Source organism: Pterocles gutturalis, unplaced genomic scaffold, assembly GCF_000699245.1.
Source record: "Pterocles gutturalis isolate BGI_N339 unplaced genomic scaffold, ASM69924v1 scaffold28846, whole genome shotgun sequence".
Lineage (NCBI taxonomy): Eukaryota > Metazoa > Chordata > Aves > Pterocliformes > Pteroclidae > Pterocles > Pterocles gutturalis.
Window position 1 is genome coordinate 1 of NW_010103943.1, and position 14,476 is coordinate 14,476.

Sequence of the window (14,476 nt, forward strand, 5' to 3'; positions counted from 1 at the left end):
GGCCTCGGCGGCGAGAGGCCCACACGGCGCTCCTGTCCCACGCGCACCCCTGGGGCCGCCGGGCCCCTCCCCAGGCCTCCCATGGCCAGGCTTTTAGCGTTGAAGTACTAAAGCAGCCGTAACCTTTTATGCATAAACTTTCTTTACAACTTTAGGGACTTTTTTTTTTTACATTCAGATCATAGTGAAACCTGTAAACTAAACCCTGTTCCTGTGGTGGTCCTGTCAGTATGGAGCACTGCTAGGGCTCACGTCTGCTTGGCTGATTTCACATTTGAAACGTTGTGAAGTTGTCTGGCTAAGGAATCTGAAGAGTTACCCAATAGTCTGTGTGACAAGGTGTCTGTTAGGGTTGGTATTCAGGAGGTTTTACTCTTAACTACAGGTTTGTTTTTTTTCTCTTGTCGTAGATGAAAATGAAGCAGAGAGACCAGAGGAAGAAAAAGCTAGGTGAGTATCTTGACAATTGGAACTTGTGTAGCATGGCTGCACAAAAATTGTATTGGTTACATTTTTCTTTGCAGCTGCTTGAGGGTCCGTAGTGCGAGAACACATGCTGGTGTCTTTGAAAATCCCCTTCAGATAGTATGTTTGGTCTGCTAGAGTGACTTGGCTTTTCTGTGAAATGGTTTTGCCTGTGAAATTGGGAAACTTGAGTATGAAAGTTATTTTAAGTTTTAACTGTGTGGGCAGCAGTAGCCCCTCACAAAATGTCAACAGGTTATTTATTTCTGCAATCATTGTGTTTTGCCATCTTAGTAATGAGTCAGGACTTAATTTGTTCTAGATAATTTAAAAATGAAAAGACAGAGTGTCTCCCAAAGAGTTTATGATGTAGTTACAAAAACAAGAATACAAGGAATCAGTGGAAGTATACAGGTCCCATAATGCATCTTCTTAGGTTTTTGGGGTTGGTTTTTTTTTTATTACTAAGAGAGTATTTGAAAAAAGTTAGAAAAAGCTTTGGAAGCATTTGGGGGAGCCTGCTTGAGTTATAGGAAACTATATGAGAGAAGGCACAAAGATGCTCCTTTGAAAATCTAGCTAAGTTAATGGAGGTTGGTAGTAAGGACTGACTAGAAGTGGGAATCAGTTTCTCATACTGAATGAAAGAAGTCTCGCAGTTGATAAACTATGGAAGTTCTTGATTGTCAAGATAAATTAAAGAAGTGGAAGCCAATGCAAGGAAACATGCATTATTATTTTCTATAAATGCTTCCAGTCAACAGAGATTTTTTTCAATGAGAACTCTTGAATTTAGTTACCCTTGGTGGACTTCTTGACCATAAGCTTGCACAATTGTTTTTTAGAACTGACATCAGCTTTTCACAGGCACAGTGTGATACAGCAGTAATGAACTCCACCACTTGACTACACACAATGCCATTCTGAAGCAGCTACTAGATGCAATTATTTGATTCCCATTAATTCTTGTAGTACAGTAAACAGAATCATTTCCTGTTGCGTTTTCCATGACACTTAACAGTTTTCTAGACCTCTCTTGCATTTGTCTTGGATCATCTTTTCCAGGACAGAGCATTCTAATTACTTATTTGCTCTTTATTTGGAAGCTATTCTGTGTCAATTGATTTCTTGTGTTCAGTTACCTTTGCTTGACCTGGCACCTTTTGTCCATATTACTCTTGTTTAAGAAAATAATTTGCATGGCAACCAAAATGGTCTTTAGAAATAGTGGTGTTTTACTCCAGTTTCTGGTCAGTAATAATCTAGCTTGGCATTTCGCTGTCTCAATATATAGTTATGGACTAAAAGCATAACAAATGGTAGCTTACGCATCTTATGGGTTGTGTTTGGAACTCTGGAAGCATGGTGAGAGTTCACCTGTTAAAAGTTTTGGTCTCTGGCCTCTCAGTTTTGGCATTCTTTATATATATATAAAAATAATGAAGTTTTACTCAGGTTCTGTAGCTAGTCTGTCATTTTACTGGGTGATGAAGTGAAATGGTGAAGCTTAATCCTGGGGCCATACCTGGGCTGTGTTGGGTTTTGGTGCAATGCTCATGAGTGGGTACTTGGCCAACAGAAGACAGGATCAAAATAATTCTATTGATTAAAAACTGGCAGTTGTGCACACCATTTCAGAAATAACTTCTTGGTGAAAGAATATTGTTTCTAAATGCCTCCCTGCTTACACTGCTATTTGTGGTGCACCGTTCTAGTTAATGGAACTCTGGAAATTAAAATATTGCTGTGTAAGAAACAGCAGTAGGTGAGAGCCCGTGAGACAGCTCATTTGCATGGATTTGACAGTGCTGGTCATTTTAGATGGACCAATGGTTTTAAAATTTTTGCAGTTTTCAGTCTACAGCTAAGGTATAATTGAATTAATTGTTGAATTTTGGCTATTCCATATGGTGGAAGCAAATTTAATGATGCAGATGTGGAAATTTCGATTCAGTGCAACATTACCTGTGAGTATTTAAATGGGCTTTTTGCATTATGTTTTTGAAAAGTGTCAGTCTGCAGGGGGGAAAAAAAAAAGCTGTTATGAGAGATTTTACTTTGATTTCAAAAGAGGATCCAGGTATAGTGACTTATTACTTCCGACTATTCTACAAACATCCGGTTAGTATGATTTAAGATAGGTAAATATTATCCTGCTAATATTAAGTTATATTCTTCTAGATTTTTTTAATTTTTTTTTTTTTTATTAAAGCAGAAGATAGCTGTAGCTTTCGCTCTTCTCTGGAATGATGTGGCAAGGCTTTTTTCAGAATTAGCTGATATGTGTGAAATAATATGTGTATAAATACCTAGTTTCATCTTTTCCTGTTTGTTTTTTAAGTGCTCCACCCCCACCTGGAAGTGAAGAGGAAGCTGCAGAAAATGGCGTTGTGAAAACGGTAGTTTAAAATGTGTTTTTGAAACACTGCTTTAATTTGTTTTGATTTATGGGGTATTCGTAATTTGGCCAGGACTTATGATTAAATGAATTAATGCACAATTGTATGCCTTATGTGATTGATTTTTATTTTTTTTTTTCCTGAAAGGTGTTTGACACTATCTGCAGAAACTGTAGGAATTACTAACTTGGGAAATCCAATTTCCAGCTGCAGTCCACTTTGTAAAATCTAACATAGGAAATAAATGAGTAGTCCTTCAATTTTCTGGGGGTAAAGATGGTGCTTCAAGATGGCTGTGTTTTCTGAAAGACATCCTTTTCAGAATTATACTTTCTCTGTTTTTCCTCACTGATGGGAAAATAAAATCCTCTGATGATTTTTCTTTCTTGAACATGATAATAAGAATTTACAGAACTATGAAAATATGGATCAAGAGATTAATTACATGTACCTTTCAAGGGCAACATAACAGACTTGTTTGGTACTAGTCTTCAATGTTCAGCATGTCTTATGGCTTCAGTGTTAGTATGATGAAGGAAAGGACAAGGAAATTAAATTTACAGTTGCAGTGTTGATAAAAGGCCTTAAGTTACTGTGGATTGGAGCAGTTTAAATCTGTTCCATGAAAAAAATTGTAGTTTTGCTTCCCTGGGATTTTTTAGCTTATATCTTGCAAGAATTCTCTGAAGTGATACAGAAACGATTATGATATTTATGCAAGTTTTAAGGACTGGCCTATCTCAAAAGCATTTTTTTTTTCAGTAAGTTTAATACTTTATGAAAGATATTACAATTTAATTTAAAGTTGGAGAAAAAAAGCTTATAAAAACTTAAACTTATTTCAGTTGTTAAAACTGAAAAGTTGGGTATTGTAAGTGCACCAAAGGCTTTTTGTGCTGATGCTGATTCTCTAAGTGGGCAGTAGATTTAATGTGTTAGGTACAATGAGACAATACTTTCTTGGACTTGCTGATTTTAAGGTATTTCTGAAAATCCTCATTGGTGCAGTTTCCTTGTACTTTCATATCTTTGTATTTTTGACCTATACAAAGCCTGGCATTGTTAGGCTATCATTAGAACATCTTCATAAAATTAAAAACTTTCATGGTAAAAGGTGAATGTGAAGGGTCAGCAGCATCCTCAAAAATGGGTGGTGTTTAAGTGGATTGAATAAGAAAAAGTGAATATTTCTGTGAGGAAGGAATGAAGAAATGATTGTTTATAACTGAAATTGGTTGTGGTTGAAAAGGTATGTGCTCCAGACAAAATTTTATTTTCTGTTCGATGCATTTATGATGAATGGCTCTCTGCTGTGTGAGTTGCCTAGTGTGTGAGAGAGTGGTGAACTTGTACTTTACAGCAGTGAAAGACTGTCCTCTGTCTTCAGCTGTCATTTACAGAATATCTAGACTTATCTAGACTTCCACCCCGCCTTGATTGGACTCTTAATTATTATGTAAGTTATATTAATGTTGTAAAGCAAGGATGAACTGCACTCCAACATCTTATCTTCTGTGTAGCTGCTTATTTTTGTCTAATTTATGTACCAGGCAAGTTAATAGATGGTATACTAGATAAGGGCTAGAGCTCAGCTGTGCTTGGATAACTGCAGGCTGCCTGGACAGAGTTAACAGGGCTTTGGTATGTTCAGCCTCTTGCTGAAGGATTCAGCAGGTATGTGGATAAGGGTGATCTGGCTGATAAAGTTCACTTGGATTCCACAGAGTTTTTGAAGAAGTTCCTCACCAAAGGATTTTAAGAAAACTAAGCAGCTATAGGGTAAGAGTCCCACATGGATAATTGATAACGTAAAGTATAGAAAACAGAGGGTAGAAGTAAAGGTTGTGGTTTCACAGTGACAGAAGGTCCCCTCCAGTTGGGGATTCTCTGGTATGTTGTGCATAAGCTATGCTGTTTAGCATGTTTATAAATTACTTGGAAAAAGGGGTAACTTGTGAGATCACAAGTTTTCTGATGTTACAAAGTTATTCAAGATAGTAAGAGCAAGGACTATCTGTGAAGAACTGCCTGGTTAATAAATGGTTATTGAAATTCAGTGTAGAAAAAGAAGAGTGATGTTCATGCAAGGAAAACCATATTTACAAATAAAATGGTGTCTCTGAGCACATCATTACCACTTAGGAGAGACTCACTAAGATATGTAGAAAGTTTCATGGAAATTATGGTTAAGTACTTTCAAAACAGTCTAAAAAGCAGTTAAACCTTGGGATGTAGCAGAAAATCAATAGAGAACAGCACTGAAGATATCATTATAGCATAAATTCATGGTTCAGTTGCACCCTGAGTTCTGTGTGCTGTTCTGTAGCAGTCACATCATAAAGGCAGTGCATCAACTTAAAGAAGTTGAGAGAAGAAGAGCAGCAAGAGTAGTCAAGGTAGCTTCTGTACAAAGAATGGCTGAGTAGGCAAAGACTTCTCAACCTGGAAGACAGGCATACACAGAACATGATGGAAGCTAAGAAAATAATGTGTGGAGACTATAAATAAGGATTGACTCATCACAGTCCCTTCCATATGAGAACTAAGACTGTTAAATGAAAGTCATAGGAGCCAGGATGAAAACAAATAAAAGAGGGACTTCATGCAGTAGACAGTGGAACTCTTTGCCAGAGAAAGCGTTGCTGCGGGGAGTTTTTGTGAGGCCAAGGGAAATCTGGGCGAGTACTTGAGAGAAAGATCTGTCGTGGATTACTAAATAGGCAACCATAACTGGCTTTAGGAAATGCTGTGAGCTGATAATAATCAGTAGCTGAAAGAGTGGCAGGGAGGAGCATCATATGTGTTTGTCCTGTTTTTTCTCTCCCTTGTGATCTCTGGGTAGGGGGAAACAAAGCAAAACACCAAGCAAGCACAAAACACTGGACTAGATGAATCTTGGTATGAGCTGGCATGACTATTTTTATTTACCAGCAAGCTGTATGCTATGGGACAGGACAGTATGCAGTGTGCTCTTGTATCTCTTTTTTCAGCCTGTTTGCTGAAAAATCTCAAGTATTTTATATAGTTTACTGATGCTAGGAACTGAATAGATTGTTTTGAAGGGCAGTGTTCATCTACAACTGGAAAAATGTTTGAGTTACTCTGGATATGTTGTTGAGGATGGCAAGAAGCCAGTCTTGAATATCTTTGAGTGCTTTCCTGATTGACAAGATAAGAGTAGAACTGGTGTGTATAAGCTATACAGAGGGAAGAAGAATATTAGATAGTGGAAACCATTTCTTGCTTATTTAGGAAGTGTAATGTTTCAGAAACAGAAGCTTAGTATTAAAGATACTTCCCTATTTTGATACAGATGTTTCAGATACTTGTAGCATTTCAGCAGGTGAGCCTCCTAAATTTACTGTTAATGCTACTCAGTTCTGAGGTCTAGGCAAAGGAGAATTTTCTTCTTTGAAAGATTTCTAGAATGGATAGATTTGTCTGGATTATTTTTCCACTGTAAAGGTAAGTAACTGCTTTTTGTCTAAGCAAGGACTTCTTCTTTTTGTAGAAGGTGGCAGAAGCTGAGGATGACAGTGATAGTGATAGTGATGATGATGAAGATGATGTTCAAGTCACCATAGGGGATATTAAAACAGGAGCTCCACAGTACAGGTAAGTTATTTCCAAACATTAACTGGGGGAACTTTCAAGATTACATTTAGTTATTAATTCAGGCTCTTGAATACTTATCAGTGTCAAACTCTATGCGTAGTTAGTGTCGGTTTAGGATTTTTTCAGCTCTTAAACAATGTTTTTAATGATGTAGGGACTTGAAAAAAAAAGGTGAGATTAAGTCAATGAAATGTCTTGAAGAGCTGTTATACGAGTTAAATTTTGTTTTCAGATTTTGGGACAAAATTGCATTAAGTTTGTAAAGTAGAGAGTTGTTTTTTATTATGGAATGAATATGTTAACATAGCATTTTTAGGGTCTTTGTTGTGATGGTGACATTTTTGTTGCCAATGATGGAGTGGTAAGCACGGAGAACATTGGAAACATTTGTCCTTGGTCCTGTTTGTAGTGGATATAGTTCTAATTAGACCTCTATACTTTCAATTCCTATTGATGTTCTCAATAAGATTTTAATATACTTCAGGATGGAGCTGCCAATCTCTGGAGATAATTTCTCAAGATCATGGTTTAAGCATTTGTAACAATTTATTGCCACTGTTATTGCTCCATATTCCCTTTTCTCTTGATAAATGGCATGTTTTTCACTGAACACTTTTGAACAGGGTTAATATTGCCTAAAATTATGAAATACTATTTTTCATTACATGGGAGTTTTCTGAGGGAAGTATTTTGCTTGTTTGTCTTGGCTATCCTAATGTTTCTATGCTTGTCAAAACCAGAGTTACTAGGGTGCCATTTCTTAGTAGAATTATGACAGGTCTGCAGGTAGGTCTAATGTGTATATTACTGTGTTCTTAACTTTAGAATGCAGGTGATTTGTTGATCTTTAAAACACAATATTTTTAAACTTCCAGTATTTCATATCCTAAAGTAACTGTGCAAATCAGTGTAATATAAAAGATAGCAATTCTTTCAGTTCTTTATTTGTCTGCTTTCAGTAACTTGCAGTATGCTTGTGGTATAGGCAGTGACCTATATATAGACCTATATGTATAGACCTCAAATTTTGTGAGACTAAAGCAAAACTAGTTTTTATTCTCAGTGGATTTGCTGGTGCTTTTTCCATGAATACAGAAAACAGTCACCAGATGATCCTGATTCTAATTAGAGTAGAAAGTTTTGTGTAGAAATGGTTGATTTCTGAAAGACATGTTTTCTGGGCAAATTGGTCAGAAAGTTCATGGAAGGGCAGTAATCTAAAACAAACTCAACATTGCTGTTCATTTTAACTTCAGTATAACAAGTTCCTTTTATAGGATTAAATGATTTTTCATATAGTAGTCAACTGCTGTCTGAAAAACCACTAAGATTTGTTTGACAAAGTCATGCACCAATACAGAAGAGCAGATCAGGTGGTTAAATATTTTATGTCAGTCTTGTACTGTTGTAGCACTTGAATGAAACCTAAAACTGCTGGAGGTGGTACTGTAAACTATATACTGCCTTCTAATTTTATGCTAATCTCATTATGTTTATGGATTGATACCACCTGTGAGGATAAACTACATTGCACAAAAAAGGTAGTGAAAGATAGGTCTTCGTGTTCCGAATTAACAATATTGTAATTCCTAATGTAGTTAAATCAGTTTGGTGTCTAGATTTCTGAGTGAATTTCTTATGAAAAAAAGCTCTCAAGTATTTTAGAAAGTGAAATTTTATGTACTTTTCTGTTTGTCTCAAGAATTTGTGATTGCTAGAAGTACATTGAAGCAGACAGCCTTTTGATCATTGTAGAGAAATGCTTTTATTTTCTACTTCTCTACCAATGAAATGAAACAATTATGAAAAAAAAAAGGTTCTGTCTGAATCCTTTATTCTCTTTTTTTTTTTTTTTTTTTTTAAACTGAGATACACTAATCCCCAGAGTGTCATCTGTATCCCTAAATGAACTGCATTTTTCCTTTCTGTTGTCTTCTGGTTCTGTCCATTCTTTTTTCTATCAAGGTCTTTATACTTTCAACTCAGGAAGAGTGACTGGGACTTGCTTCAGAACTGTTTATTAGTTGGAGAAGTTGCTACTGAGCATAGAAAGGTATACTCTCTTCCTCCTAGGCTGATCTCTTTACTTTTACAGTGTTACCAGCTTACCAGAGATACAGGATGGCAATTGAGCCTGGGTCCAGTTTGTTTCTGGATCTAGCTAACTCTTGTTTTAAGTTTTCATGTGTTTTAGAGTTTTCTCTGTCTAATTCAGTTTTGTTAATTTCTTTAAGTTATGGAGCGGCACCTGTGAATCTCAATATTAAGTCAGGAGGACGAGCTTATGCGTCTTCTGGTAAGAAAATTTACACAGAATTATTAGTAAAAATGCAAAAAAAGTTTGATTGTTTTGGATGAAAGAAGTAATTTTCACTTCCAAAACTTTTTGATAAATTTAGATCTGACTTTTAATTTCTATTTTGTGTTACAAGTGTTAAAACTCTCTTTGGTAGAGACAGAAGGCTCTAACTTTCTAACTTCTTCACAGGTGCAAAAGTTAAAGGGGTCGATCTAGATGCACCAGGGAGTATTAATGGCGTGCCACTTCTGGAAGTAGATTTAGATTCTTTTGAAGATAAACCTTGGAGAAAGCCAGGTAATGCTTGGTTTACATTAACTGATATGTAGGTAGTCAATAGGTTATTTTAATAGTAATTCTGGTTTATTGCATGTAGATATTATCTATCCTATAGCTAGAAGACACTGTACAGAGTTACTTGGAAAAAGCAGTGAAGTTACATGTTGCCTTTGTGCTGTGCCACAGAGTGCGTGGGTATGCCATGTTTCTTAGTATACATCCTGCATCTATTCAGCAAAAAGAGACTGTAGGACATGCCTTTTATTTTTTTAAGTACATGCATATCCTGAACTCTTCTTGGAAATCTGTATTTCTGTGAGATTACTGACATTGGTCTGTGCCACAGGACAGAAGATAGAGCAGAACGGAAAATAGTTCTAGCAGGTTTGAGCATGAAGAATGGTGAAACATCGCTGCTTGTGCTTCTTAGTGTTCACACACAGATGTCCATAAGCTTTGAAGAAGCAGCTGCTACCACCTGGCCTTCCCATAAGTCTCCTGTGTGTGTTGTCTGGTTGGCTCAAGTGATTTGTCCAGACCTGTCTAATACCAGCGTTGGTTGGGGTTTTTTTTTTGTGGCAGTACATCTTGCTCCTGTGCATAGTTTTTTCTAGTGTTTGTGTATTGCTTTGGCAATGCAAATAGTGTCTACAAAATGGAAAAAAAAGAAGCCTTTGATGATATTCTGGAGTTTGAACTGTTAGCTATTTGAAATATATTCTATGTATTTGAGTTATGTCTGTTCTCTCTATTACAATAAAAGTACTTCATGGCATCAAATGAAACTAGGAGTCAAAGTGGAATGAGGAGTCAAATATAGAACAAGCAAAAAGTTGTCTATTCTTCACTGAACATACAGCAAACCTCTAGATCTTACATTTATTCTATTGTAAAGATACGGGGATTATACTATCCTGTGATGTTCTGTAAGTATCTACTCTTGATCCCTGAGACAGGATGCTAGGCAAGATACTCCATTTGACTAAATTTTAATGTGTTTATAGTCTTATCCATGAATACTCTATGTTTACTAATATAAGACTGTACTGTACATTTCAGTAGTAAAGTTTTTGGATCAATACCTAGTCTATTTTGGTGTTATAAATAGAGGTGTAGGTATGTTCGGTGAAGAAAAGATGAACTTTGTAATGTCCTAAAAAGCTATGCTTTTGTATTTAAAGGGGCTGATCTCTCTGATTATTTCAACTATGGGTTCAATGAAGATACCTGGAAAGCTTACTGTGAAAAACAAAAGAGGATACGAATGGGTCTTGAAATTTTACCAGTTACCTCAACCACAAATAAAATTACGGTAATTAGTACAACTTCTGTGGTATTCCACATGCTTTTTTCCCTGTAAAGCTTCTTGTGTGTCATAAGCTTGTTCTGCCCTTTTCAGTGCATTTGTTAGTTTGCATCTGACTCCCCACTCAGAGCCTAAAGTTCCTTTGTTGCTTCACTGGCAATTTGTGTGGATAGCGTGACAGATTAGCTACAACTAGATTGCATCTGTACCATTGTTCAGATTGTGGCCCATCATTTAAGAGTTGTATGGTATCTTAATGGGCAATGTGTTATTTAACTTAGGCTGAAGACAATGCTATGGAAGTAAGACCAAGTGCAGAGATTCTCGATGGCAGATACCATCTTTTGAAGGTGAATTTTAGTAAACTTTTGTTGGTTGCTCTCATTTTTGTTGAGTATCGCTTCCCATGCCACCCCGGACTGATAGAAGAACAATGGAAATAGACAATCATTATTTCAAATTGTCATCTTACATCAGTGACTTTCTGTGTATGTCACAAAATGCTGATTAAAAAGTTTTGCTTTCTTTGTTGGCCTTCTGTAAGCTTTTGAGTTAGTGGCCTGGTGAACTAACAGATTTTCCAGTGAAACTAATTTTTCTTTATGTGATAGTTTATTTTTACTTGCAGTGCATTTGTTTGTGCAGATTAAAGAATTTGTGCAGATGTGCTGGGGAAGCTTTTGTACGTTAGGGAATGTTTATTTTTCCTGTGGCCTTGTACCTCTTACTGTGTTTTGTAACACTTATCCTTGGCAGCTCTGAAATGTGAAAATCAATCTTCCATATTTTTCTGTTGTCCTTTTGGGCTTTGATGGCAACAAATCAAGCTATAGATAATATTTTTCCATTCAGAAGTGCTGATTTTCTGAGAGCAGAAAAATCTATATGCCACGATTTATTTTAAGGATTTAACATTTTTTTCCACCTCACGTTTTCTCTTTCATTTGATACTAAAGTTGAAATTAAAATGCAAAGGTTATTGATTTTGCTTATTTTCAATGTGCAGTTGTTTTTGTTCTTGAACTGTCATTCAACTGACTTGGAACTGTTTGTTGCTTTTTTCTGTATACCCCTGTGACAGAAGTATCAACTGCAGACAGATATTTTTTTTGTCCCTTCATATGCTAATTGAGGGTATCCAGTCATTTTGACTTCATTTTATCAAGAACAAATCAGAAGCTCCCCGGGGCTTTTTGCCTTCCTCAATTGTCATTATAATAGTATTACAGAATGATGGAAATGGTGGGCAATGGGAATTACTATTTTCAGCTGACTACACTCTCAAACTTCTCAGAACTGTTGTCCTGAAGGAAGAAAGATAAGTATTCCAAACCAAAACTTCCCCTATTTCTAGCTCAATATTGACTCTCTGGGGGTCCAGTGATCAAACAATACAAATAATAATTGCGTTGTAAGAGTCTGAAGTAAGACTGCCACGTGTTTTACAAGGAGTTTACATATAATTATTAAATAATTTTATTAACTTTTTTCCCACTCTTCTGAAATACTAAGTCTCATGTAATTGACATGGTATGTTTGGATCAGTCTTCAGTAACTTTGTCTCCTACATTTTCCAGTTCCTTATTAACTGATAGAAGTCTTAGAGATTTTTCAGATAAATACTTAAACCAAACCTATTCAGTTATTTTTTTTCCTATTCTGGATACTAAAGTTTAATTCAATTTTTAATGAATCTTAACTATTTATGTGCATTTTTGTGGGTTTGGGAAAGAGGTGCCTGTGTTTAGAAGTGAGATTTCTGCAAAAGCTTATCAGTTCACTTGTCTACAAGAAGCTGCAAGATCACAGCCTGTGATGTTATACCATGAACTATGTGTGGTATGTAGAGTGATGTAGCTGTGTGGTTGGTACAGTGGGAGGGTCTTTAAAAACTGAATCAGTACAGGTTTGTCTTTAATGCTAACCCATGTAGGTTTTGCTTTCATGTATGATGTGATGCTGGAGTCAAACTATACTTTGAAGTTCTTGCACCAAAGGTGTTTCATAGCTATAATAAGGTGTCTCTGGAATTTTGCAGTTCTTCTGAAACAGCAGTATGTTTGTGAAGTATTCAATTTGAACTAATGAAAAATCTTTTAAAGTTTGCATAACCCAGAGTATGAGGTGACTTCCTGGTATGACTCGGAAATCGAGTGGTTAGTTGATCTCATGGTCAGTAAGGCAGACGGAGAATCCACTCAGTTTCTCGTATTGTGGTTTGTTGTTGGGCAGCAGACTTGTTAGATATCTCCGTTAAAATTATGAAGATTTTTATTTTTTTAAATAAGTTTGCTTCTTTTAAAAATTAATATATTATTTTGTTCATACAGAAGATTCTGCAAGAAAATCGGTTTGGTCTGTTTGTGTCCAAATCAAATGCTTGGAATATAGATACTAAAACAGTCTAATCCATTCTCTGGCATATTGCTTCTTATTTATATTAAACACAGTACTTAAGTAATATATCCTTAGAAAATATGGAATTTTACTAGCTGTGCAAAGGTGACAGTTTTTAAAAAATCTGATTAAAGTTGGTCTGTGTTTTTGTGTTGGCTATGTGCTATGCTGAGTGTTGAAGCTGCTACGCTTCTGAGGTTAAACTAATGATGAAATGTTATTTTGAAGGTACAGCAGGGCAGAACTGGAAATTTGGAGAAAGAGTTGGCAGTGCAGTCGACCAAAGCTGATTTCACATCTCCTCCTGCCTTATTCAAATCAGGAATTCCAACAAACAGGTCAGTTAGAGAGCTGTAACTCAAGACCAAAAAACTTTTTATACTGCTACCTCATTGTATTTGGAGTTCGTTATTTTTGTAGGAAAAAAGGAAAATATGTTTCTGTAACAGGTAGAAATGAGGAGAAGAGTGATCCTAATAACTTTTAGCCTTCAGTCACCATTACACATGAAGGCTGCGCTACTTTCTTGGCTATTCAGGAAAGAGAAAGTAGAAGGAAAGGGGAGAAAAAGCAGCAGGACCAAATAACAAGGCAGCAGCTATAAAAATCTAGGTGTTGATGCAGGGCATCATCCAGGAGGGCCCAAAGATGATCAGAGGGGTCCTATCAGATCTCCCCTATGAGGACAGGCTGAGACAGTTGGGGTTGTTCAGCCTGGAGAAGAGAAGGCTCCGGAGAGACCTTATAGCAGCCTTCCAGTACTTAAAGGGAGCCTACAGGAGAGATGGGGAAACACTCTTTATCAGGGAGTGTAGTGATAGGACAAGGGGTAACAGTTATAAACTGAAAGAGAGCAGATTTAGATTAGATATTAGGAAAAAAATATTCTGTGTGTGAGAGTAGTGAGGCACTGGAACAGGTTGCCCAGGGAAGTTGTGGATGCCCCACCCCTGGAGGTGTTCAAGGCCAGGCTGGATGAGGCTTTGAGCAACCTGGTCTAGTGGAAGGTGTCCTTGCCCATGGCAGCGGATTTGGAACTTGATGATCTTTAAGGTCCCTTTTCCAACCCTAACCATTCTGTGCTTCTATGGCACTATGTTTTTCGTGTAGAATTAGATTGGCCGGGAAAATGTTTCTAGCTAGTGTCTTTATGGGTATTAGCTAACACACTTTTTCAGTTAAACAAGACAGAATCAGATAGCTATGACTTCAACAACTGGAAGGATTCCTGGAACCCAATCCCTTTCCTGCAAAGTAGCTTTAGCTTCTCCATGTTTGAATGTTTTACTGTACCGTATTTGAAATGAGAATAATTATTTCCTTACTAGGGTTTCTTCCCCATCTTCTCCCAGCCCCAGGCTTATAATAAGTTCTGTCCTTTATATCTAAGCTACTACTGTTTTATACCTGGCACTTGGCTTGAGATGAATCCGTGCTTCTGCTTTCTTTTAGTTATCAAGTGATCCTGTTAAGGAGTTTTGGTTCTGTGCAAATTAAAAGCTATTGTATTATAAATGATGGTAAGAAAAGTAGAACAGGTTGTATGCTTTATCAACAGTTGAAGATTAGCATCTATAACTTGTCTTTAGCACAGCATCCATAAGTATCTTAAGTAATTCAGAGATGCTTGTTCAACAGCCAAATGTATTTCTCTTGAGTGGGGAAAAAAAAAATCTTGCTTGATATGCTTGCTTGCATTTTTCTTTCACTCCTAGA

The 14,476-nt window shown here is 36.6% G+C and overlaps 1 protein-coding gene across 1 annotated transcript in view; it reads left to right on the forward strand.

The window, feature by feature from the left end:
• Positions 1-418: 418 nt before the first annotated feature.
• FIP1L1 (factor interacting with PAPOLA and CPSF1) overlaps positions 419-14,476 on the forward strand; it is a gene marked incomplete at both ends in the record, with an annotated part of 29,994 nt that continues 15,936 nt past the window's right edge. Inside the window, 7 exons of the mRNA XM_010086906.1 lie at positions 419-450; positions 2,807-2,864; positions 6,376-6,479; positions 8,714-8,775; positions 8,968-9,075; positions 10,239-10,369; positions 12,989-13,098. Coding sequence (XP_010085208.1) covers positions 419-450; positions 2,807-2,864; positions 6,376-6,479; positions 8,714-8,775; positions 8,968-9,075; positions 10,239-10,369; positions 12,989-13,098 — 605 coding nt within the window. The remainder of the gene's footprint in view (positions 451-2,806; positions 2,865-6,375; positions 6,480-8,713; positions 8,776-8,967; positions 9,076-10,238; positions 10,370-12,988; positions 13,099-14,476) is intronic.